At 35.8% G+C, this 26556-nt stretch overlaps 2 protein-coding genes across 17 annotated transcripts in view; one reads left to right on the forward strand and one right to left on the reverse strand.

The window, feature by feature from the left end:
• Positions 1-20734, forward strand: part of LOC105842004 (uncharacterized) — a 61837-nt gene extending 41103 nt beyond the window's left edge. Inside the window, exons 2-3 of the mRNA XM_038015973.2 lie at positions 11134-11488; positions 12814-20734. Of these exons, the coding sequence (XP_037871901.1) occupies positions 11134-11488; positions 12814-13157 (699 nt within the window). The 3' untranslated portion in view covers positions 13158-20734. The remainder of the gene's footprint in view (positions 1-11133; positions 11489-12813) is intronic.
• Positions 20735-20826: 92 nt separating this feature from the next.
• Mmp1 (matrix metalloproteinase 1) overlaps positions 20827-26556 on the reverse strand; it is a 43638-nt gene continuing 37908 nt past the window's right edge. For 4 of the 16 annotated variants that reach the window (XM_012692252.3, XM_012692251.3, XM_038015551.2 and 1 more), the window contains 3 exons: positions 26104-26360; positions 25035-25188; positions 20827-21254 (listed from right to left, as the gene is read on the reverse strand). In XM_012692252.3, coding sequence (XP_012547706.1) covers positions 21148-21254; positions 25035-25188; positions 26104-26360 — 518 coding nt within the window. In that variant the 3' untranslated portion in view covers positions 20827-21147. 16 annotated transcript variants of the gene reach the window in all.

The following is a 26556-nucleotide window of genomic DNA, read 5'->3' on the forward strand; positions in this document are numbered from 1 at the left end:
AAAATTTGTATATTTTTACAATTTTATAAATCGCGTACAATAGCACGGATGAAAAGAGAATGACAAAACTAAGACATTCCAAAATTCAAAATTCAAATGTAATGTCAAAAACCACAACGACAACAATAAAAAAGGTTATATACCATTTTGTTGGGTTTCCAACAATTCTCATTAGTTATCTGGATATAACCATAACTAAGTATTAATTAATAATTTCTAAGTTTACGCGAAAAAACTTAAAAAAATATATAATCTGAATTTAAAAAAATTTAATATACATAATCTTTCGAAAATTCAATTCATATGTCGAATGGAATGATTAAAACTTATAATTAAGTCAAAAGTCAAATTAGGCATAGATATATCATACGATTTTCAAAAACACGAAACCAGGAGTACTCTCGAAGCCCGTAATAACCTTTGAGTTCTCTCTTCTTTCAAGATTCGACACAATACCCACACCGTTCCCGTATTACTTGTCAAACAACTCGACTACGCGAAATTTATAAAACTCGCCTTTTTGATGGTGAGTTTTGAGTAACGAACCTCTCGGCTTGGACGTGATCCTCGACTATCTATTGAAGTGACGACAATCCTTGATGCTCCTTAAGACTGATACGGTATTACAGAGATGAGAATTAAAACAGATCGCGGTCAAAATGATCTAATTAACGAGCTTCTATATATTGTCAATTATAGCTCGAAGTTGTAATTTGTGATTCATCTTGGATTGCGTAAGTGGACGAGCTAAAATTCATGATTCTAATTTATTTATTAAAAGTTTCACAGTTTTATAAACCGTAAACCCCTTTTAGCTATTTTTTGGCTTTGAATAAATTTGTAGACTTCTTTCATTTGATCGTTTTTTCTTTCTTGGTGTCGCATCATGTTTGGTCCTCCCTAACCTGTATTATTTGTATTCCCTTATGAAACTACATTTCTATTTCTTGGACCTCCAGCATAATTACTGGTGGTAGGACCTTTTGTGAGTCCGCACGGGTAGGTACCACCACCCTGCCTATTTCTGCCGTGAAGCAGTAATGCGTTTCGGTTTGAAGGGTGGGGCAGCCGTTGTAACTATACTTGAGACTTTAGAACTTATATCTCAAGGTGGGTGGCGCATTTACGTTGTAAATGTCTATGGGCTCCAGTAACCACTTAACACCAGGTAGGCTGTGAGCTCGTCCACCCATCTAAGCAATAAAAAAATGTTTTTTTTTTATCTTTACACAGATACGATACGGGTATGTGTCGATTGTCATTGTGTACTCAATGTGTCGGCATTTTTGCGGCACAATTACCATAGCTTTTACTGTTTTCTTCAGTTTTTGAGCAAACCAATTGGCTTTGATTGGTGGATTGTTAGAAAAAAAGGGTTGGTGCACAACGGAACACCGGTCACAATCTGCTTGACCCAAAAACTCGTTGGAGTGGGTCGACCGGGCCACCGAGAACGATCGCACCGATAGCGCGCGCCTTGCCTCGCGACCTGCCCATTCTTCCTCCAATTTCTATTTAGAGAACTGCTATGTTTCAAAAAAGGAATTTCTAACAGCGTATTTCAAACACGTGCATGAGTTCTTTTGTTACTGTAAACACGAACGCGGGTCATTTAAAGTGTAAATAGAACTGAAGTTTTTAATTCCGGTAAATATTTTCATTGATCGAATTTCATTATTACTGATGTATGGCACTCAGAATTTCTAAAGTCAGAAAACCTTTTTTTTAAACCAATTGTGTGAAAAATACTTAGTAGCGTATGTACGAAACATTACAAATCTGACAGAGGCACAGCCTAAATTAACATTCCGCTGCAGTTGGCTGTATGCCATATCACTACTGGACGTGACGGTTATTTCACAAAAAATGCGACAATTCGAGAATTTTATATACAAAAATGCCAACTACCAACAGTACGTAACGTACAAAAAATCTGCTTAACGCTGTATTAATGAAATTCGAGTGGTGGTTTAAGTTATTAGTGGATCAATTACTCGTATATCTATATGTCAATCTTAATAATTTGATCACAATTTATAACAACTTCTAATTATTTTTAATACATAGCATAAAGAAAAAAATAAAAAAATACGCTATATACACTACTTTGATATAATTATTAAATTAATATGACCACATTCGCAACTTAAGATATCTTGTTTGCTTTTAAAATCATCATTTCAGTTTAACGAGATAACTCTTAATAAGACTGTTTAAAATAGGTCGCTTTTCTGAAGAACACTCAAAACGTAATAATTTAATGTTTATGTTCTTGACCACGTGCACGGTGTCTGCAGGTTGCCGCCGCCACAACGTGACCGCTCCACGTGAACCATACGCCCCGTAACCTATATAGGTTTCTGATTGTTTTGTATTGTACTCAAACTGCGCTATAGTGAAACGAGAACGTGCTACAAGTCGGCTACAAATAACGAACCCAATAATGTTATTCGATCGACATCATTGTCATTATGTTTGGACTCAATGTTTTCACAATGAGCTTAAAATATGATAATGAATTTGTAGCTCCTCTTACTCACAGCCACGTAGCAAGTGTCACGTATCTGAATCTTCCTTAGAAAATTATTTTCTAACTCAATTCCTCCACTAATTCCTATCTTGCTTGCCTTACCGATCAAACCTTGCCGAAAGAGTTTGACTGCAGGAGCTTATTCGTACGTAAAATATGCTGCATACTTAGTTGATGTAGCCTTGTGAGAAATCGCACAAAAAGAAAAAGATGAAGAAAATGAGCACGTGACTATTTGAGTCAAAGACTTGTGTTGGAAAAGATGTCAAATAAACTATGTATATTTCGTGTGTTTTTAGCTATAAATACTTTCACATAGCGTCATGCTTTGGGCTCGTAAGTAAGCTCCGCTGACACTAATTTCCTCCAGGTTCAGTTCGGATAACCAGCTAACCTTTTATATTACTAGATTATCTGCTAACATGTATATGCTTACACATTACATACACATTTTTATGAGTCGGTAATATGTTTTACGATTTCCTTTCTTTTTCTTTACCTGTACTTTTGCAGTTTTAAATGATCTGTAGTAAAAAAGGAACACAAATAGTTTTTTCTTTATAGTTATAGTCCTTTCGTCTGACTGTATGCCTGTGTAAGTTAATAGTGTTTATTTCATTTAGTATATTTTATTAATTTTAAGTACTACGTAAATATAATGTAATTAATATTACATTATCATACAATAATAAAATATGTATATAGAAACAATAAAATAAAACAGCAATTCATTATTGAATAAAAAACTAAACTATATTAAAAACCATCTATTGACTTCCACTTGAGTGTATTGAAAATATTATTTACTTAATACTTAATATTCGACTCGATAGATAAATTTGTTTTAGAAATATGGAACCACCAAGACGTAAACAATACACCTACCTATAGCTATTGAACTTGACTCTGCATTGATGGCCATTAATAATGAAGCAAACAAATGTATATGAAACCTCGAAGAGATTTCGGATTCCTAGAACAACTCTTCCGAACAAGAAAAGATCCGAAAATATCACAAATATGTTGAAGAAATTTGTGAAGTTCAAAACGTTTACACTAATGATGAAGAACGCCTATTAATAGACTGGGTTCACAATTTGGGAAGATTAGATTTTCCTGTAAAAAAGCCAGCTATTGGAGACGGTGTCAAAATTAGTGGAAACATTAAATCTCCCACACCCATTCAAAAACGGAGTACCAAGAAGACACTGACTTCAAAATTTCATAAAAACCAACCCACAATTTCGAAAAAGAGTGGTCCAAAATTTGCCACCGTATAGAAATGAAGTGAAAGAAGAAACTATAAGGTCATGGTTCACTGATGCGTATCAATATTTTGAATAAAATCAAGTACTCAACAATTCTGCTAGAAGTTTTAATTGTGACGAAACTGGATTCTTTTTGTGTCCCAAAACAAAACGAGTTATCCTACAATGAAGCACCATAGAGGTATTGAGACTCGAATCGTATTGGAGACTCGAGTCTTCAATGATGAAAGAGAATGCTTAACTGTGTTGATTAATGTTTCTGCTGACTATGAAATCGTACCTCCTGTGGTTTTCTACCCCTACAAGCGCATGCCTAAAAACCTTATCCCAACAGTGCCATCAGTATTGATTACGTTTAGATTATTTTTAAGAGATTATTTAGAGAATTGTGACTTAATAATTAAAGTACTGTTGTTTCATATCAATAATTAAACCGAAACTATTTTTTTTTTAACATGACTAATTCTGTTGCTTTACCGGTCGGTAATGGGTGCCAAAAAACACACACCATGCATTGGATCGGTAATAAGGACATCAATTTTTATTTTTTTATTTTTCTAATTTATTTTACTAGATGTTCCTTTATTGCAGTAAAAAAAGGGTTATCTTCGGAATCGTCAAAAAAAAAAAGATAAAGCCAGCGATTGAACAACTGCTTATTTTTTACTTATCAATCTGAACCTGGCTTAAACTGGCGGTAATACTTTTCAAAGAGGTATTGCTTGCATATGCCTTAGTGACCGAATAAGTAGACTCAAGATCCGATTTGTTATTTATTTGATAGGAGTTGGCAGCGGTGTGCAGATCATCATTAGCCTAACTGCGCTCGACGTGGTTAACTAGAGGACAGTTGCCGATCGATAAAGTCGTTTAGATAGAAATTAAACCGCTCTGATGTACTTGACAACTGGATGCATTGTTCGAGTACAGCTGTTCCATCGAGAATGCAATGTCGTACACGAACAATTAATCTCAATGGTCTCGGTCGCCGCTTGAAGCATGACCACTGATTCGTTCTTACTAGTTTATTAGAAATATTAAGTACTCTACTAGTATGGTATTTAATAGGATTGACGTAGCATATGTCTGTGGAAGCATATCCTGTGTATTTATCAAATTATTTGCCCAGTATACCTAGTCAGGTCATAAATTCTGTCACACGTTTAATGTAAAATAATTGAAACCAGTTTATTTATTATGTAACCAAAACGTATATACCAAAATGAACTTAACAAAACATAGATTCTTATGACACCAAAGTTTATTCAAAATGACCTTCGTGATTTTGAATACAGGCCTTCAATCTGCGCGGCCAGTCGTGTATCGCAGCACGAACGAGGTCCATGTCAATATCGGCGGCTGCCTTAATCAAGGATGTCTTGAGTGACTCCAAATTGGGATGAGGCTTTGAGCACGCCTTTTCCTCCAAGTGTTGCCATATCTTGTAATCTAACGGATTCAAATTTGGACTGGAGGAGGGCCAGTCTTCGTGCCGGATGAAGTCGATTTCATGCGCCGCCAGCCAGTCTTGTGTGCTCTTCGCTCTATGAGCTGGCGCCGAATCTTGTTGGAATACCCAGTGCCTGTTATTGAACATGGTATGAGAAACAGTTTCCACAAGGTTCGTCAGGACTGTATTTTGATACACAACTGCATTCGTTTTTACACCTTTCTCACAAAAATGTACCTCTGTTAAGCCCCAATAAGAAACTCCCAACCATACCATGAGAGAGGATGGAAAATGACCTCGTTGGACACGCGGAATACGGTTGCTCGCTTCTTCACTACTGTGTGCGTACACCTTATCATTTTGTTTGTTGTAGCTCTCTTCTACAGTAAAAAATTTTTCATCCGAAAAAAGAATTTCTCTCGGCTTCTCTCATCCAGCTCTTGTCAGGCACCCTGAACAGATCATCACTCCACCGAGCCTGAGGGCGTCCTGTACTGCGTTTTCCAATTTGCGGTCTCCACTCAAAAACGCGTTTTCTCCAACAGTTATCGGTTGTCCGGCTAATATGGCCAGCCCATTGCCACTTCAGCTTACTAATTCGCTGTGCTGTTTTATTTATTTATTGCTTAGATGGGTGGATGAGCTCACAGCCCACCTGGTGCTAAGTGGTTACTGGAGCCCATAGATATCTACGACGTAAATGCGCCACTCACCTTGAGATATCAGTTCTCAGGTCTCAAGTATAGTTACAACGGCTGCCCCACCCTTCAAACCAAAACGCATTACTGCTTCACGGCAGAAATAGGCAGGGTAGTGGTAGCTACCCGCGCGGACTCACAAGAGGTCCTACCACCAGTAAAAACAGTCTATAACTTTGGTTCTTTGTCGAATCACCTCGTTCCGGATTCGATCTTTCAGTATATATAAACTTGAAAACCATTTATATGAAGAAAATTTTACAATCGAATGAAAGAGTAGAAAATTGTTACAAATTGCGGCGTACATGTTTTTGTCGGATGGATGTGGTGAACAATAGGTCGGCCGGCGTCGCCGCTAAAACTGTCACCCTGCGGATGCGCGCATATACCGCACCTTAGTCATTCGCATTGTTGTGGATATATGTATTTCTTTTGATAAAAACATTTATATATTCTTTAAAAAAACATATATTCTTCAATAATCTAACAAATATACCTTTTTTCGTTGATAACTTCAAACAGCTCAGAGTGCTTTGAAAATTAATTAAAATAACATAGAAAAATGCGCTTTAAGCAACTTTGAGCTATTATGATGAAGTAAGTACGTTGATAGTGGATTGTCATTTTTACTAAAACTTATTCTTTGTCGGAATTAACAGAATTGTATACTGATATATCGTAAAATTGTAGTGCTCAAACAGTATGTCCAATGTAAAACGATCAAAATCAGGTGATATTTGTATATAGTAAATATTTGTATATAGGTAAAAATATAAGGCCATTTTTCTACCCCGCTTGTTAACTGATTTTCTTTTTGTTTATTGTAGTTATTGACGTGCTTTATGTTATCTTTATATATATATATTTCTTCTTCGGTTTTCACTGGTGGTAGTACCTCTTGTGAGTCCGCAAGGGTACCACCACCCCGCCTATTTCTGCCGTGAAGCAGTAATGCGTTTCGGTTCGAAGGATGGGGTAGCCATTGTAACTATACATGAGACCTTATAACTTATATCTTAAGGTGGGTGGCGCATTTACGTCGTAGATGTCTGTGGGCTCCAGTAACCACTTAAGTCCAGGTGGGCTGTGAGCTCGTCCAACCCATCTAAGCAATAAATAAAAATAAAAATAAACGGCTAGACCGATTTGAATGATTTTTTTTGTATGCGTTTGGGTGGCACCCTGGATGGTTTAGATTCACAAATCAGCTCGGCAGATGGCGCTGCAGTCGGTGCTAATTATTATGGTCCAATCTGGAACATTGGGCGAATAACCAAGTGGTAATAATATTTGGTGATCGATATTAGCAGTGATAGAATATTAATAAATTTAAAGGACATATTCCGAAATATAAACTGGGTGTCACTGCCGTAGGCCATGAACTTTACAAAATTATTTTTTTATTATAAAGAAATAGTCAAACTATTGAAAGTTCAAACAAAAAAAAACCAAACAAACGATTACACAAAATTTTCTTAATCACCCATCTATGGGGGCGGAGTTACCTCAAGCCTGGTTTTTCAAGTCGATGTTTTTTTTTATTCTCTGAATTATTGGTTTGAAGTTTTAAAATCAGGCATAGCTTCTCATAAATATGTTTTATATTTTCAGTTAAAAAAAAATGTGAGTGTACTACTCAGATTTTATTGTATTTAAAACGTCCGATGCGTTCGTGTTGAGGGAAGCAACGGTGCTGGAATCCCGTTGGCGTGCACCAGGTTTTCTAATGAATTACGTACTTAACAAGTGTTCATGATTGACTTCCACGGTGAAGGAATAACATCGTTTAATAAGAATCAAACCCGCAAAATTATATAATTGAAATTGAAATTAAAATTACTGATGGTAGGACGTCTTGTGAGTCCGTACGGGTAAGTACCTACGGACACACAAGAATCACAGATTAATATTATAGTCACAGATTACTGTGTAGTACTACTGCATGACGGTATATACCGAGAAAATCTCCTATCAAAAGATGGATGCCTTAATGACTATCATCAGATACATTCGGGGTTATGAGTAATGTCCATTACAGGGAACGAGTTATCAAGGACTCCGAAGCTTTTTCATAAGATTTGATAAGCATGAGTTGGCGTTTGACCGGCTCGCCCTCATCCATCAGATCTTCTCAGAGCCGATAAATTCCTACATATAAGAATTTATATTACGCAACTGGAATGGTTAGGAATTTGAACGTTTTCATCAATACTTGCAAACTCACCGTTTAAATTTAGTGATCTCTCAAGCAACATTTATACTTAACAGAATTATTTTGCGTTAAAAGAAAATTCTGCCGACTAGAGGTTTAAAATTAAGAAAAATATAAAATGCTATCTATCACTTTAAAATTGTCGTAAAGGATCCTAAATCGTATCCAATAAATAATAGTAATAAGTAAGTTCTTTATTCTGCTCATCGTTTACATTCTACATAAAAGTAAAAAAAACTTAATTTATTTGCAACTAGCGACCCGCCCTCGCTTCGCTTCGGAAACATTAAAACTCACATGAAACCAAAAAAAAAAATTTAAAAAAAAATTAAAAAAGTAGCCTATGTTCATCAGGGACAATGTCGGCTTCTAATGGAAAAAGAATTTTTCAAATCGGTCCAGTAGTTTCGGAGCCTATTCGAAACAAACAAACAAACAAATCTTTCCTCTTTATAATATTATAAGTATAAGTATAGATATTTTTATTAATATCTTGTATGCTTTCATTTTGTAGATATACTTTCAACATTCCATTCACATGTACAGGATTGGATCAGTGACAATCTAAAAGAAATCTACCGCCAGTCACAGATATTATTGTCTTTATTCTTCTTCGCTTGTTACTTCATTCGGGTTTTACGGAATTTTTTTAAAGCGGTTCTAAAAGTTGAAATGTTGAAAATTCGTTGCTCGGTCTTAAAATAATACTTAATAAGGTCTAGACTATTGTGTAAACCGAACCTTACTGGTGTATACAACTTATTCTTCAATGATGATGGGAGCTAGATAGGAATAAGAAACAAGGTTCAGCATTGGTAATTAATGCCAAGTGGAATGCAAAAAAACCACGGTACATCTATCGCTACATATTATTTAGTTTTGAAGAATTTAAATGTTTTAAGCAGCATATTGAAAATTTTATAAAAGGTGACTCATCGTAAAGTATAATAGTGAGCATTAGCCCCCTTCCACAACACATATCCGATGCCATTAATCGCGTTTGTCAGGTCACTAGGCCAACAGCCGCCTCCTGTACCTTGTAAAAATATACAACAATAAATCTGTCAATAGCAATACCGAAACATTTTTCTGTCGTGTTCTAGTTTATGAGAAAAATCAATGAATGGCTCTTCAGACTTATTCATTCTTGTCCGCATCGGTGCAAAACGAGCCGAATATTTAACTGACAACTAAATGGTAAAATTATCAGTCAACTTAATAGTTTACTTAATAGATATTTAATGATATTTAAGAAGTTACAAAAATTTTTCACTTCAGGACTATTTAAATTTCTGATTAAAAATTTTGAAAACAAAAATTTTGAACAAACCTTTCCAGAGACCAGTATTTTTTTGATATTTTATTATTATTCTTTAGTTGGGCAAACGAGCTCATGGTTCAACGGTTGTTAAGTGGTTATCTTAGTCCATATCTTCTATAAAAATTTCAATACCTGCATTCACTTGATAAATCAGATCAAAATCTTAGTTGAAATGCTAATAAGTTTAAATTGAACGCAAGACAGTGTTGCGCCTTAAGCATGGTATAACAGTTGTTTGTATTTACCCTTGCGGGCACAGAATACGCGATGCCACCAATGAACTACACTTCTGTGTGCTTAGTGCGAGTTTTTTAACGTTCTCGATAGCGTAAAAGTGAACTAGTTGAAACCAAGGGCGGATCCAGCTTTGGCGCCAGGAGGGGTTCACATAGTCGTGGGCAAGTTAAGAACTTATGATTTCATTTTGATAACAATAGATAATAAATAAATTATGATGTTCTTCAATTAGTCCAAGTTAGCTCAAGTCCTCTCAAGTCCTTAGTCAAGCTCAGGGGGGGGGGGTCATGACCCCCATACTCCACCCTGGATCCGCCGTTGGTTGAAACGTTTGCCTACGTTTGCTGCTAGGGGCACTGTTCTAATTGCATACAAATTTCAGTTACCATTTACATTATCGAGAACGTTAAAAAACTCGCACTAAGCAAGCACACTGCTTTAAAAATAAACCTACATACTTATTTTTAATGTAAAAGATTTTAGGCGATCACGTTTTCTTCGGTGATTGACTGAGTTTTTGTGAACGTGGTATGTGATAATCGACGGGGCGACACGACGCGTCGACCCACTGTATGATTGATTGGGTTTGGCGCAGCGTCGCCCCTTCCCGGCACCCGCTGAGACAACCGTGCTTCACATGATGCTCATTTGTTCTGACTTGTTAGACACATCGCGTTCCCGCGTTCCATCGAACATTACGTGATTAGAAAACATCATTAGTCCCTCAGCACCAAACAACATCGCATACATTCTGTTGTACGATATTTGTCTTACATGTACCGATAGTGTTTTGCGCAACGCTTATTCGTACTGACTAGTGTATTTTTTTTTAATAAATTGTAATAGTGCGAGTTGTATTCATGTTTATTATAGCTACACTGTCTATTCTAATCCATACTTTTCTAGAGTTGTCTTCATCCTCTTCCTATGTGATACCATATTGCCGTTCGAAGTTACAATTTTATGGTCTTATTTATATCAGCGTTCCTTTCGTTTCTAAAGTCTAGCGAAATGGTTTCTGGTAAACATTCAAGACAAAAGGAAACACTAACTTTACTTTTACATTTCAATATCGTACCTTAGGTCTGACAGTTTCATATCGCATGACCTGAAATATAGATTTTTTCATTACAAATTCCGATTTCGTCTTGTACCTGTATATTTAAAAAAAATCATAAATGAGGTATAATATTAATTGTTTACCAGAAAACATCATATTCATAAAAGCATTGCGTAGTTTTGATTAATACATTAATCAGTTATTTGGTGCCCCATACTGGTTTTACGAAACCTGCCAATTTCTACTATAAAGCTGCCAGGCCTATGCCGCGAGTTGGACCCCTATATTTTCGTAATTATTGATGATAGATTTTGTGGAACCCTGGTCGATAATACGTGTGTTTGTTCAAAATTCCAGGAAACGTATCGTCGATGGGCATGCAGCATGATGGTGCCGCTGTGGGTAGTAGACGGAGCGGAGGAGGCAGGCGAGGAGGAGAGCAGACCACGGCGGGCGCCCGCAGAGCACGCGGTGCGGTGGCGTGCAAGGCACCTAGAGCGCGTCGGGCACCTGGACAGGCGGCGCGGCGGCGGCGTGGTGGGGCGCTGGGTGCGCGCCGCAGCCGCAGGACCCGGCCGGCCCCCCCTTCGGCTTAAACCTTGCCTCTCGGTCTGCCAGCTTGTCGAACAGCACTGCCCCTACTTTCTACCGGCAGATCGTGCGCCCGCATACCCCACGCAATACGCTGGCGAACCAACCTTCTTATGTCTCGGTAATATTAACAACTATCTAAAAACTCTTTTACTTTTTTCTTTTAGTTATTGTGAGTGGTAGAAATAATTCAATCTGGGAATCTTCTTATTTATACTGCCAGAACTAAAGATACTATTCGTTCGTTCTGCGTGAAATGAAACGTAAAAGTCATGATTTTTTTTTTACAACAATACACGGTATTATATTAAATATAATGTTGACGAATAACATCTGAGTCGTCCGTGACCACGAAAACTGTAAAGTATTCGAAACGTCGGAAATATTAGCGTAACCGTAAAACTAGTTTACATTTAGATCAAAAACTGAAGAGAAGAGAGAAATTCTAAATGCAACGAAAAATCCAAGGAAACAAATCTGCGCGCCATAAACGAGATAATCAGTCTGAGCAAGATTCAGTTTCCCAGTCTAAGGACAATTCAATAGACAAGTAATTTTATATTCTTGAGGCCAATTTCCCGTGTCCTATTTTATCACAAAACTTGATTCTCTGTCGCGTTCATCTCTGGTTGAGTTTCTTGAGGATATTCGTTCTCAAGTGCAGCGTAGGCATGTTGGCTAGCTAAATAATGTAGACTAATAAAACTACAAACTGAGACTAGTAGACTAGGCCAGACTAGACCAGACTAGGCTACTCGGGTTATAACGGAAAAAGGCTTAACAGTAAAATCACAAGAAGATTTTTCTTCAACTTGTATTTGAGTGCTATCTTTTTTAGTATTTACCCAACATTTATAATATATTTCATTTCATATATTAGCAGTAGTCAGAGGCTTCGTTGTGTCCCCGGCATTGTAATTGTCAATGAGCAACATAGCTATCAGGTAGCCCGTAAGCTTGTATGTAAGGTGAAATTACTCTAAATTAGAATTTTCTCGTCTCATAGCTTTAAACATTATTCTGACATCAAGATCGATGATCTAAATGTTAAGTTTTACTGATTTGGATGTTATCGAAGCTATACCAATATATGGACAAAATTTTCTATTTGCAAAATCGGAAATATTTATTCATCTCTAATTTAAAAGTACTATCGTGATTTTTTTTTATTGCTTAGATGGGTGGACTAGCTCACAGCCCACCTGGTGTTAAGTGGTTACTGGAACCCATAGACATCTACAACGTAAATGCGCCACCCACCTTGACATATAAGTTCTAAGGTCACAAGTATAGTTACAACGGCTGCCCCACCCTTCAAACCGAAACGCATTAATGCTTTACGGCAGAAATAAGCAGAGTGGTAGTACCCACCCGCGCGGACTCACAACAGTAATTACGCAGATGAACGAGTGAACATTTCAGAATAATAATAATCATAAATTTCAGATTCACGCATTCCCGAGACTGGGGCTCAGGCGAACAAGTCCAACTACGGAAGGGAGGATTGTTGTTATTGGTATTGCGCGTCGGGGTTATGTCACAAGTGCGAGCCGGGGCTGATCGAGGCGCCGCTGCCTCGTCCTGAGCAATGCGCGGCGGTTGAGGAGCGCGTCCCCACGTGCTCGGTGCCCTATCAAGCGCCCGCCGCGGCAGCCGCTGCAAGCTCCGCCGAATCCCTGTGCCCTCTCTTACTACTCCTCGCACTCGTGCTAATAGTTATTACGGCACAATATCGGACCCGTTGGACCGCCATCACGTTTCTAGTGAATATGTGCGTTTCGAAGTTATAGTTATACGTTAACGTGCGTAGCACTCGCGTCGACTTACGCGATCGTCGGATCGCGACTAGAACTTCTAATAGTGCTGAACTTATGAAAATTAATAACGTGCGGACAAAAGTTCGATGATCCCTGCTTCTCGCGGTGCCGATAACAGATCGGCCGCCGCGAGCGAAAGCAGGAATAGACTGTAAGTTAATATTTATACCTAAATAACCGGTTAACCCGCGACAGAAACACCAAATTATTTCAATCGATAATTTTTGTAATATCTCAAGTAGATGCTGTAAGCCGACGTTCCGGCCATTTGTTTTCGGCATTTATGTATGTTTGTATGTAAACGAGTAATAAATAGTCTTATGTTAATTTACACGATGATATTACATGAAGTTTGAAATATATAATATATATATCTATATATTTTACGAAGATCATTATTCATAGACATGCTATGTTTTCTAATAATTTATATCAACAGAAACATTGTTCGTATCACTCAATTACAATATTTAAAACATGTGTGGTGAATATTGCATTTCTTAGGGATCAGGCGATGGTTATAATTTATTCCAATATTTTATTACACAATGACCAACATTTATGTGCAGTTAATTAAATCAAGCACGTTCTTAAATTACATTAACGTTTTTTATTATGACTTTATTGTCACTACAAGCATATATATATCGTTTCAGGGTTTATAAGTTGCATATTAATCCATCAACATTATGAAAAAGTTCAACGTTTTGAGAGAAAAAAAATATGTTTGTAATATTCACTTAGTCTAACTTATTTCCACATATTTAGTGAGTTCATTGTGAATCCAAGATCGGTTTTATTATGTTTATGCTAAAAGTGTATTTCGAAAACGTTTCCACTTGATTTTTTTCTATAGAGATCATCTCGATTTTATATTAGCACGTATTTTTTTCTGTTTATTGTACTGAAATTGTAATAATCAAAGTATTGAAGTTTTTGTCCATAGTCATATAAACCATAATTTTTAATATTTTATATTACTAGCGAATGAGTAATGATAACTATGATTTTTCTAATACCCTTCATAAAGCTAGATTTAAATTCGTTAAAAAAAAATCAGTTTCTATTTGATGCTGAATTATGAACTTATTTTCGCGATGAGTTTAGTTAATGTATGTGAAAAAGAATTAAATAAAGACCAGCGTTTTATCTTTATTCAAATTATACTCATTTAAAAACGGAAATTGGGTGGAAACTGACGCGAACTTAAAAGTAAATTTCAAACGTATGACAAGAATATGGTTATGTTCCTCCTGAATACAAACTGATTGTCGACACCGTGCCTGGTCGCTTGATTTCTGGAACGCCTAAATAGTTGGTCTATTATTATTATGTGTAAATTTTGGAGACATTAACATAGGATTAAAGGTAGTTGTTGTTTTGTAAGAATAAAATACGATAAATACATATCGACGCTTGAAAGGTAAACGTGACTAAGCGACAATGCGTGAACTTTACAGTATACTAATTTAAAGTTGAAATACCTGAAAACAAAGTTTATTTTAACGAATCTAGCTGTAGTAGAATCTGGTTAGTAGCTGTAGGATTGAAATGATTTTAATAGACCTAGAATTTTTTGTTTTTGCGCATCGAATATGTTTATTGCCTATCATTTATGTGCAAAGCAGTTATTGTCGCTTAGTCACGTTTGCCTTTCAAGCGTCGATATAATGAATATTATATGTAATATCCGTCTTATGAATTATCAGTCATATATAAAATGGTTAAAGATGGTTTTTATATGAATTGATTTTTAATAATATATAATATGATATATATTGTATGTACATGTACATGAATTCCATTAATACTAATAATACAATGTCATAACAATTATTGTCATACCGACTATAAATGTTACTGTGTTTTTGAGTTTCCTGTTAATTTTTGGAAAATTTTAAACTTATAGAAGTATCGTTAAACATTATGTGATGAAAATTTAATAAAATAAGACTTAATTGCGAGTCATTTGTTGAAAATACCTCGTTCGAGGATCGTAGTTGTTGTATGCAAATAGTAAACAATAATTAAGTAAGTTATTTTTTACGTTTTTATTGTGTACATAATAATAGAAATATTCGTTATTTCCACTGTCACGTTTATCGAAAGTCGCCGAAGGTGCTAAAGGTCTATTAATGCTTCTTAAGAGTTTATTGAACCCGAACGGATGCTCAGTGGTAATGACTTGATTCGTTTCACGTCTGCACGCCTGGTCCACGACCACTCCTGGTGCGGCCACTGGAAACTCTTCGCTGCTGGCACCGACTCTTCCTTCTATCGTTCGGTACGCTTCGTACCTTTATCTATTTTCAACATTGACTAGTGATTCAAGCAACGCCTGGTAGACTACAAAAAAAATTTCTTCAGAAGCAAAACAATGAAACATTTGCTTATTCGTGAGTAAACTATTATTTCACTCGATGAATAATAATACTACTTACACGTGATCTACAGTGCCTTCACTTGTAAGTGAAAGCGTTGCGCAATGAGGACATTTTCATGGAGTTACAATGTTGCCGTTAAATAAAATAAAAAATAATTAAAATTAGTTGTTAGCGACAGACGTAAGTGGAGGGGAATCGTGCTGAATTGATATTCGTAAATTGTACGTATTGAATGTATGAATAGAGCTGGACTCTCGACGAGTTCCATTTACGTAGATATTTTACTAGCTTATCGATGAATCGTCGAGTTTTTATAATAAAATCGTCCATGTTTAATTTGTTCGCTTTTTATAGTATTTGTGATTCCCGTGAACTGTACGTATTTTAGGCATCAGCCTAAATTACTAAGATTGGTAAATATTTGTCGCAACGGCATGCACTGTCGCTCCAATAATATTCCATCCACACAGACGAGTGATTTTCCTTCGAACATTAATTACACAGCTGTATAACTGACGATATTTTCAAATAATAATAATAATAAAAAAAATAGTTATAGTATTTCTCTTGAAGAGAGTGTAACATAGGTGTTAGTGTTTGAATTGTTTGTATTTATATAAAATAGTAAGTCGGCCGTTTGCAATCGTACCAATTTAGTACAATAATGTATTGAAACTCATGGATAAAATTAGTATTTTGTTGGCCGTTGCATTCTTTTAAATATTCAATAATAAATGTTTATATTTGAATATTAACTATGTTCTCAATCGAAACAAATCTTAGGTATCATGATACAAGAATACTGTTAATGTCTAGGTCTTACAAGTTCACTTATCTTTCGGTAGGGCCACTTTCACGATTTGTACAAGTTTGAAAGCTATTGTATAGTAGATGTATAATGAATTACTAGACCTTAATAAATTGGATCACTTTGGAGCACTCGTTAAGACTTACACATTGATGTTCATCCCTGTCCTTGTGAGTGTTTCTTCTCTGCTAATTTCGACGTCTTCACGTAACTTCGCTATCTCTCTATTAGGCGAAATTTATAATTAAGAAGACCAAAATTGTATCAGAATTTGTATAAATAAGTCTTGGAAATAATTCTGAGCATTAGGAACTGAAGTGGATGTAATAATACTAACGTTTCCATTCGTGTAACGAGTTAGCACAAGTTGAATGAAAGTAGAATCCGGGCCAAACAATTTATTGTTTATATTATATTTTTATCACTAGAATTCAAATTAAGAATGAAACATGCTCTAACAAATGTAATTAATCAATTTATTTCAATACTAGATTGTGCAAAAGTGACCTCGGAAATTGTTGGTAGGTCGTATCGAGGGATGTTTAATGTATCCTAAATAAACAGTGTGTAAACCAGAAACAGTCTAATTCCTTTTGTTTACAGTGATTAAATAAGCACTTATATGCTATTACACATATTGTTTATTCCTGTGGAGAAGCAAGCACGATTCGGCTTAAAGGGCCATTGACCACGTAAGATACAAATAATAAACCAAAAAAGCGACATCCTCACTACACAACATGCACACGAAAAGTTATTGAGAAATACCGTTCTCTAATCTCTTAATTTATCCATGAGTTGTTATAATCGATAGTGACTAGCGAAAGAATAATTCTATACCAGGAGCTATACTTTCATTAAATTATATGACAACTAAATATAACAAATCTTTTAAAGACGCTTGGGCAAAAGGCAAAGTGACCAATAAACATCCATGTGACGGGAGGACGCAAAGGGTAGGAACTTCTTGCCATTTGTGGTTATTTGTTGTTGTTGTTTTTTTTTTTTTGATGATAGAACGTGTTGAGAATTTTAGATTTGTTGTGTCATTTTGCCCGACGTTGCCGTAGTTGTGTTCAGTGCAGTGCGGCTCCTTGGTGAGAACGCGGCGGCAGACGTTAAGGGTGCCTGTCCACCGGAGCGGAGCGAGGCAGCGGAGCGGAGAAACGGAGAAATATTAACCAATAAGATTGCACAAAATCAGTTTTGCAATCTTATGATTTTGGACGGGCGGACAGGCACCCTAATGTGCCGCGACAGCCTCAAGCGGTTCCGCTGCCCCCTCTAGTCTTAGAATAACGTATATACATTTCGTTTTGTTAAATGTTTTGTGATAGTGTGTATTTTACGTTTTTGAGTAATGTACGTATATTTTGGGTGTACATAAATAAAATGTAAATGTTTAACGCACAAATAATGAGATACATTATTATTCATGTAAAACGGTTTACGAAAAATTATGTAATAAGCTGTGTAACTGATAAAATTTAATACAAACGTAGGGACTTCTGAGATCTATCTATCGGCATATTACATTTTAGTTTGTAAAGTTAAATCTGTTATTTCACTGTTCTTTTGTTTGTTAACCATACAGATACATATAAATCAATCGAAATTTAAAACATTTACACGTAAAACAATACATTGTTTTAAGTTAATGTTATTCTTGAAATTCAATTTAGTACTGATCTCACAGTAAAAAAGAAATAAGTATGTTTAAATTGCTTTCGGGGTCGACAAAAATGGCAATCGGCTGTCTGTTTTTTTTTTAAATTCAATAAATTGTAATGTAAGCAAAACACCAAGACGTAGCCTTCTACTTTATATTCAATTCATTGGAATAAGCACGACGTTACGTGACTCAAACGTTATTAAATTGTGCACTTTAAATATAGTTTTTTTAACTAACACATATGAGGGAAGTGTTAGAAATATCAATAATATTACTCTAGATAGGTGTGGTGACCTTTAGCGATGTTCACCACTCAATAATCATTCATCGAAACAGCACATTACGTCGATCTAAGGTGTAAGTATAAATATGGATATGCGATCCTCGTATAATTTTATGCAGAAGACATTCCAAGGAAAATGGATTTGATTGTAGCATATCCACAAGAACTGACATTTGATTCAGAGCCACAGATAAGACAAATTAATGGATCTTCAAATATGTTCTATAATATCAGAGCATTACTAATTGAACATACTAATAAAGACGACAAAAATATTTCTATACAGAAACACTGAAATCTATTATAAAATAATCGAAGGAAAAAAGCACGGGACCTATTTTTAAAATTTCGATTGCATTCGAAATTGATTACTTATTGTATTGATAATAGTCTTAATCACAAATCATAAAGAAATGTTTATGCTACAATCAGCTCATCAAGAGAACAACGAAAAACGTGATTTAAAAAAAGGATTTCTATTCCGTTCTTGGTGAATGGTGTTTATTATTTTTCGATAAGCTCAACGAACACTATAATACTTTATTTGAATAAGAATATTGGTGTTTTCAGAATCTTTAAAAACGTTATAAATTTAAGTATATACTTTACTGTGTGACTGTCGAATCTAACATAAAATAAGATTGTGTCCATTTTATGTCTGTACAGATGCAGAAAAATTCGTATCGTATAATTTGTAAGAAATTTCACGACGTGTTATTAAAAAAAAAAGTATTTTGTATTGAACACATTTAAAACCCCGAAAGATTTATTATTACTCTGCTCCAAAAAAATTCTGTTAGCGATGTTACTAAAACAAGTAAGTAGGTCTGTTGCGAACTGAAACAATCTCAATAAAAACATTCAGGATATTTTTTTAATAATTTCTAGTTAGTTAAGACTAACCTGTTTTTTAATTTAAAATTTATGTTACCCTACGGCGGAATCGCGTTCACGGAACTTTTGATTTCAGTCTTGCAACAGATCTATTTAATTGCTTGTTTCTGATTTATTATAGGTGTGTAAATTGCGTAAATTATTGCTGTTCTCGTCTAAATAAATATCTTGATATTGTTTTAGTAGAAAATATAATAATTTTGTTTTAAATACTTTAATCTATTGGCGAATATAGCTTACAAGCTGTAGGAACATGACAATCATTCCCAAAATTGAAAAGCAATTTATATGCTATAAGATGTTTGTAAATGATTGTTGTGGATGACCAGCCTTTCCAGTCAAATTTTTTTGTTTGTTGTTAGATATGTATGAACATTTTCTTGCTTAGGAGTAACTGAATTTTCTATGATTACTTTGTTTACTGTATCACTACAAGATGGATGATGACATAATATATAATATAAAAAAACGAAACTTCTGCTATTCTTCGTTCTTATTACTTTCATTAAGTTCTAGATCATATAAATATATGTTGAAACTAGAGCAATAGAAAGTAACAGAAGATGATTGTTTAACATAAATTAACAACAATTTGTAAATTAACTTGAAATGAGTCATCGACCAATTCTAAATGTGTGTCACATGTCTTCATAATGCCTTCAACAAGATTAATAAGATATGTTACAGCAATTTAACATGTATAAATATTATCATAACATCGCCTATTTGATAGTGAGAGAAGTAGTGTAGTGTAAAGTTTAATATATGATTAACGATGTAAGGCACGATACGATGGCGCCGGCTCACACTGCCACAGTACGCGCTCTGATATATTGATATGATCTAGGATGTATCGTAGGTGTTTCTCGAGTAGTGGTCGTGTTACATAAGTCTTAAGTTTGCCTTCTATGATCAGTACGAGAGCGAAATCATTGATCGGTACTTAGGTTTTTCTCACATCCACTAGTTATTCTGCTCGCGTGCTTCGGAAAATTTTCAATCAGCAATAGGTAAAAGTGAGCGGCATTTTTGGAAAAAAATATACGAGAACCGCCTGTTTAACCAGGGCGCTACGCCGCTTTGAGGGAAAATATACGAGAACCGCCTGTTTAACCAGGGCGCTACGCCGCTGTGAGGGCGCTACGCCGCTGTAAGGGCGCTACGTTGCTCTCGTCTACGCTATGTAGCGGCTACTGAGGTGTGGCGTCGCGTCGATAGCCGTGCCCTACCGAACGCGCCGCTGGTGCAGTCGGCAAATCTCAAGTAGACAAGTCAATTTCATCCTTTTCAATATTCATAGACAGATGTTTATTATGATTTGCATTTTCTCTGAAGTTAGAAAGATCGAGACAGTAGGTCGCACGACCGTGTTATGATGAATTGTGGAAATGTTTATTAAATACGTTTTGAAAGTGGTGTTAAAATATTAACATATAAACTTGTAATTACTAACTTAAGAAGAATTATTGGAAAACAACAAAAAACGTTAAATAAACCGATAAAAATTAAGTGCGAGTATTATTTGTTGTCACTCACCTAAACGAATTCGTTCATTTAAGAAACATAGACAAAATATGAATGAAGGAAATGAATAAAACGGGTACGGGTGTCTGTTATTTTTTATTACAAAAATCATCGCTTACGTCAATATCACACTCGAACTTACATCATCTATTTATATTTAAGTATAAAAACTATGACTTCATTAAATTACATTGTTCTCACAGAGTAAAAAAGTACATTATTCATCACAGCGAGACGCTCGATATACGAGGAATATCGAACAACGCAAACAGGCACTCAGTACACGTTCACAGTCGGTGACATCGTCCTTGAGGTCACGCGGTGGATGATTGCAGCAACGTAGGCTACACGTGGCCCCCGCGATGTGCGCTTTACTCGCACTACACAAGGCACGTGCGCTACGTACGCAACACGTGCCTCAGCGTGGTCACGACCACGACCAGCACGCTGGTTAGTGTTGGCCGCGCGATTACACCGTCGTTCTCCAAACTAGGCGTGCCGTCATCTGTAGAATCCAAAAGAAAACGTCCTTAACCGAACTAGGCATGTGAGCACAAGGTGCGAAGTGCAATAGTGTAAACATTGTGGACATTCGATATAACTGCTGCTACATTCAAAATAATAAAAGTTAACAAGTGCGCACCAAAGATGACATATAGATTTAATGGTGAAAATACCTGGATGGGACAGTAAATGAGAAGCGAATATGAGATTCACAAAATCTAGCGTGAATTTCAAATGTTTTCACAAAATTATTTTGCTTTCATATTTGCATATGAAAAATTATTATTTGTAATGTTTTTTTTTATTGCCTTTGTAGGCAGACGAGCATACGGCCCACCTGATGGTAAGTGGTCACCGTCGCTCATAGAGGTCAGCAGTGCCAGGGGCAGAGTCAAGCCGCTGCCTACCATAAAGTACTCTCCACAAGCCTCGTTTGAAGAAGGACATGTCATAGCTAAGTTTTGTAATTATGTGAGCACAGTTGAAATTCACGATAGTGTTACAAAATGAAACAAAAGAAACCTACAGATGCGTGTGAATGGTGTCGCGGCGGAGGTCGTTTTGAGGCCTCCTAATACATGAGGCGGCACGGAACCACAATCATTATATTAAAGTCTGGCTCCGTCCGACTGAACGTTGACCACTGAAACATAACTTTTCTTTAGACTTTAGTACTTTAGTCGACCAAAACCGAATCCCGATTGTGCGTCACAACACTACTAATAACTCTAATCAAATATACAAATGCTACTAAATATGTGATTATATGTATTATCAACGCGATTTTGCATGCACTAAAATACAAGTTATTTCGTTAATTTCATAAATTATCTATAATATCAAATACTTCACATGTAAGTATATTAATTAATCAATCATACAAATTCATGCAGCACTCTGTTATCAACAAAATCAACATATTATAATTTATTATTGCTCATAATTTAATGTTTTAGTATTTTTTTAAAATTTATAGTCATGCTACCAATCTCCATCAATTTAGTGTTGAAAACCAAACAGCGCTCAAAAGCGAACACGTGGTGTTAAACTTTCATTAAATTTTCTTACATTAACTTAAATGTTATCCTTTCTTTAATTCCAATTAATCTTACAATTAGATGTTGATTACTCTTATTCTTATTCTATGCTTCGCGTCTAAAAAACGAATGAATATTTAATTTTATTATTAAGTGGTCATTCTTAAATTATCCAACACCGCGTCAATAGAAATCTCTCAGTCGTCGTGATTATGAAACAAATATTGATAACGTATGACTATGAAGCGAAAAATCGAAATAAATAAAATTATGAAGTGCACCCATACGGAATCAACAGTTCATGATTTAGAACATACATAACCTAAAAAGAAAATAAATTACAAAAACATACAAACCATAATGTAAAACTTTAGGATGCTTATAAAACCAAAAGCAGATAGAAAGTAATACAAAAGTTTTCGTGCGAGCAAATAATGCGAAAGCAAAATAGTAATCATGCAGGCGTCATGCAAAGATTTCTGAAGTTGGACGTACAGGCAGATTGTGACAAGCTCGCCGGTTCTAAAATCACCGCTTAAGCTTTTTTAATCTCACTGGTATTCTCATATATTTGCTATGTAACTAATTGAGTCTTTTTTCTGTATGCAAACATTATATGTACAATGTTCAGGAACTCTCCACCGAGGCTATTTCCTGAACCAGAAGAATGATCTGGGAGCGGATGATTTTACACCTAGAAAAACAAACACACACATCGAAAAGTGAACGGTGTTATCGCGGCCACAACCAGTACTTATTGCCAAACACACGATAGACATCTCGTTGCGTTCTATTATAATATGCTCTTATGGAGTGTCAGTGACAACGTCAGTGACAAATTGTTAACATTCATGTGGTGCATTCAAACGATCAGTGATTAGCCTTGTAACATGTACCTTGTTGTTAAACAAAAAATACTTTAATCGATATCTCAATCAATCACTATTAATAAACATTGTTCTAAATGTGATAACAACATTAAGTGAAAATTTTACTGCCAACTTGTGCACTGTGCAAAAATTGCTTTGCATTTAAACGTGAAATATTATATTTGGGAAATTTTAAAATATCGTGTGTGGTGTTCTATTAAAGGTAATAAAAAGTTTGCACGCTATTGTTTGGTGCAAACATTTATTATTACAGCAGGTAGGTACAAGGCGCCCAGAAGCCGTAGTCTCGTGGTCACAGGGACCCACCGTCCGCCACTGCCCTTCCAACAAGCCCACACCGACGAATAAAGTTAGTTTTTCAGGAGAATTAGTTTTAATTAAGCCTGAATTTTAGTATAAAGTTAGTTACGCAGTTTTTTATAGATAAAGTCGCTGTGGTAGTACATCTTATAGTTAGTGTTGTCATTTTTGTTAGTTTATTAAAATCTGAAGCATTTCTGGCACTTTTACATATTAGATAAAATCAAGATGTCGATGTGAGAACACAATTATTAAACACATAAAAAAATAAAAGAGTACATAATATTAATTTACGAGATATTGAATTGAAAATTAATAGGAATTCTATTTCTACGGGAGGTTTTGAAGGTGAAGACTATTAACTAACAGAGGACATCCACATAAAGACACATAGCAGACATTGATAACAGTGGAGTCGCGGCGGCTGGTACCCTTAGACTTGTTTTTCTGTTTGTGTTTATGTTTTATAGAGATTACCGGTATTCAGTGACGGATTTAGGCTTGATACCGCCCTAGGCCCTCTTTATCGCGCCGCCCATAAAGTTTTAGTAGAATAAATTTTATTATATTGCCAATTAATTATAATATACTTTTTTAATTTAAAATACCTTTATAATTTAATTATAAAAATTAATCTGAACTCATTTTCAAAGGAGACTGTCTTTACTTTTTTTTTGTCTCGGAAATTTTGGCATTTCAAAAATTATGCCGCCCCTCAATTCATTCAAACCCAGAGCCCAGGACTCACGGACCTAGACGTAAATCCATTACTGCCAGTATTGCACTTAAATCGAACATCGAATGAGACGGGTATAACACAATGTAATTTTATACCAACAATATTGGTATTGCTTTAGGTTGCTGTCTATGGGTTATTTCTGTGATCCAAATAATAATATGTTTTATTGATTTCATATTGTTTGATTCTGATACTATTCTATATAATAGGTTTGCGTAATTTCTGGTAGTAGCGCGTATTGAGATCCCACATTTGAGGGTACCACTATCTGGCCTATTTTTGGTATACCTAATATGTTGGGTAGGTTGCCTTCGAAGGCAGTTGTAATCCAAAAGATTGTCGCTTTACAAAAACAATTGAGACTTCTTACGATGTTTTTTGTGTTCTAATATCTATGAGCTCCGGTATATCTTTAAAATTAGGTGGATCAAAAACTCGTCTGCTTGTCTATAGAACTAATTAAGTAAATCATCATTTTAATATGACCCACACGGCATTAATAATTTAAATAAATTTTCCGGAACAAAAATAAGTTAGATGTCACATGTACACACGTAGGACCCCAAGCTGGCTCAATTATCAAATCGGCCAATCCCAAATCGAATAGATACTTATGAGGATGAACGAGATTGTATTAAATTATTCCTATTTTTGTTTAACTTCCACTGGAAATATCGACTGGGGCCTATTTATATTTCGGGTCTGGTGATGTTTATTTATTAAATTTATTTTTTGTGTGTGTTCATCCTAAGAGTATAAGTGTTTTAGTGAAGTATATCTGTATGTGTGTGCTGGTTCCTGGGCGCCCGTCCTACCTGCGTCGAAGGTAATGTCCCCGACGTCGTCATCGGCAGGAACAGTGTCGTCTGATAGTCGAGCGTTACCTCCGACGGTGCCGCGCGGCGCGCTGCTGCAGCCCAACCACCAGAACGCGGTTGAACGCGGGAACTGAGGGTTGTCTGTGTCCACCTAAACGTGCAAAGCATTTTCACAATGAATCTATTAATCTCTATATATAAAAATGAATTGCTGTTCGTTAGTCTCGCTAAAACTCGAGAACGGCTGGACCGATTTGGCTAATTTTGGTCTTGAATTATTCGTGGAAGTCTAGAGAAGGTTTAAAAGGTGAGAAAATATAAAAAAGCTCGGAATTAAATAAAAGCAAACAATTTTGTTTTTCCTTTCATGTGTCCCCTTTATGTGTCTTTTATTTATCGATTGAGGCACTACGAAGTCTGCCTGGTCAGCTAGTACTGGATAAAACCCGTTCTGTGTGCTTAGTGCGTGTTTTTTAACTTCTCAATCGCGTAAAAGTTAACTCAGATTTGTATGGAGTTGGAAGCTTCCATTTGTTTGCCGATAGGGCACAGCTGTTCCAATTCTATACAAATTTGAGCTAACTTTTAACCGAGAAGTTGAAAAACTTGCACTAAGCACACTGTAGTGTTTAGTAATGTAGACTTGTTTCTTACAGTTCTGTACATACAGAATATAGAACAGATATAATTATTATTATGCATTATACAACAAAGTAACAATTAAATAAAGGAACACAATACGCAATGAAATTCTAAACTGCAATGGACGATGATGTCGCTCAAAGCGATTTCTTCCAGACAGCCGTTTCATAGACAAGAATAAAGAAAACGAAAGTATATACGATCTATTTGGTAATAATTAATGTGCATATATTTGGGAAGGGAGAAATCCTGGAATTTTTATAGATTTCTTTCGGTACTGAAACTGTGCTCCGTATTGACGGTAACTAGCTTCAACCAGCAACATTGTTTTCCTGCAGAAATAGGCAAGATCCTTGAAGAAATGAACTGCAAAACAGCATTTACGCTTATAAACGGAATTAGGTAGAAACGTATCAAAACTAACGCTGAACAATCTGTCGTTGAATCTCCAGTATGATCCCCCCTTGAAGAAGTAGGTGTATCCGTTAGTGTACTGCAAGGCGGCGTCGATGTTATCAGGTATTCCATCCCAGTTAGACAAAGGCTTCGGGTAGGTAGCTTTCACGGGAGGCCGTTGTGCAGGGTCAAATCGCCAGAATTTCGAGCCCTTGTAGAAATAGATCTTGCCATTGCCGGACCAAACCAAAGCCGCATCTAGGTTATCTGGGATACCGGTGAAGCCTGTAACATGACAGTGAATAAATTTACTTGATTTTAGATAATTAAGCTACTATACATTGTGCAGTTTTGTGTTTTTTTGTTACGTACTTATTGTACGTACATACGGACGTATAAATTGTGAATTTACAATATGCACGTAATTTCTAAACGTTCTCAGAATAAATTGTTAGGTTATTTTTGAAGTCGTCGTGGCCTA

This window comes from Bombyx mori, chromosome 15 (assembly GCF_030269925.1).
Source record: "Bombyx mori chromosome 15, ASM3026992v2".
NCBI lineage: Eukaryota > Metazoa > Arthropoda > Insecta > Lepidoptera > Bombycidae > Bombyx > Bombyx mori.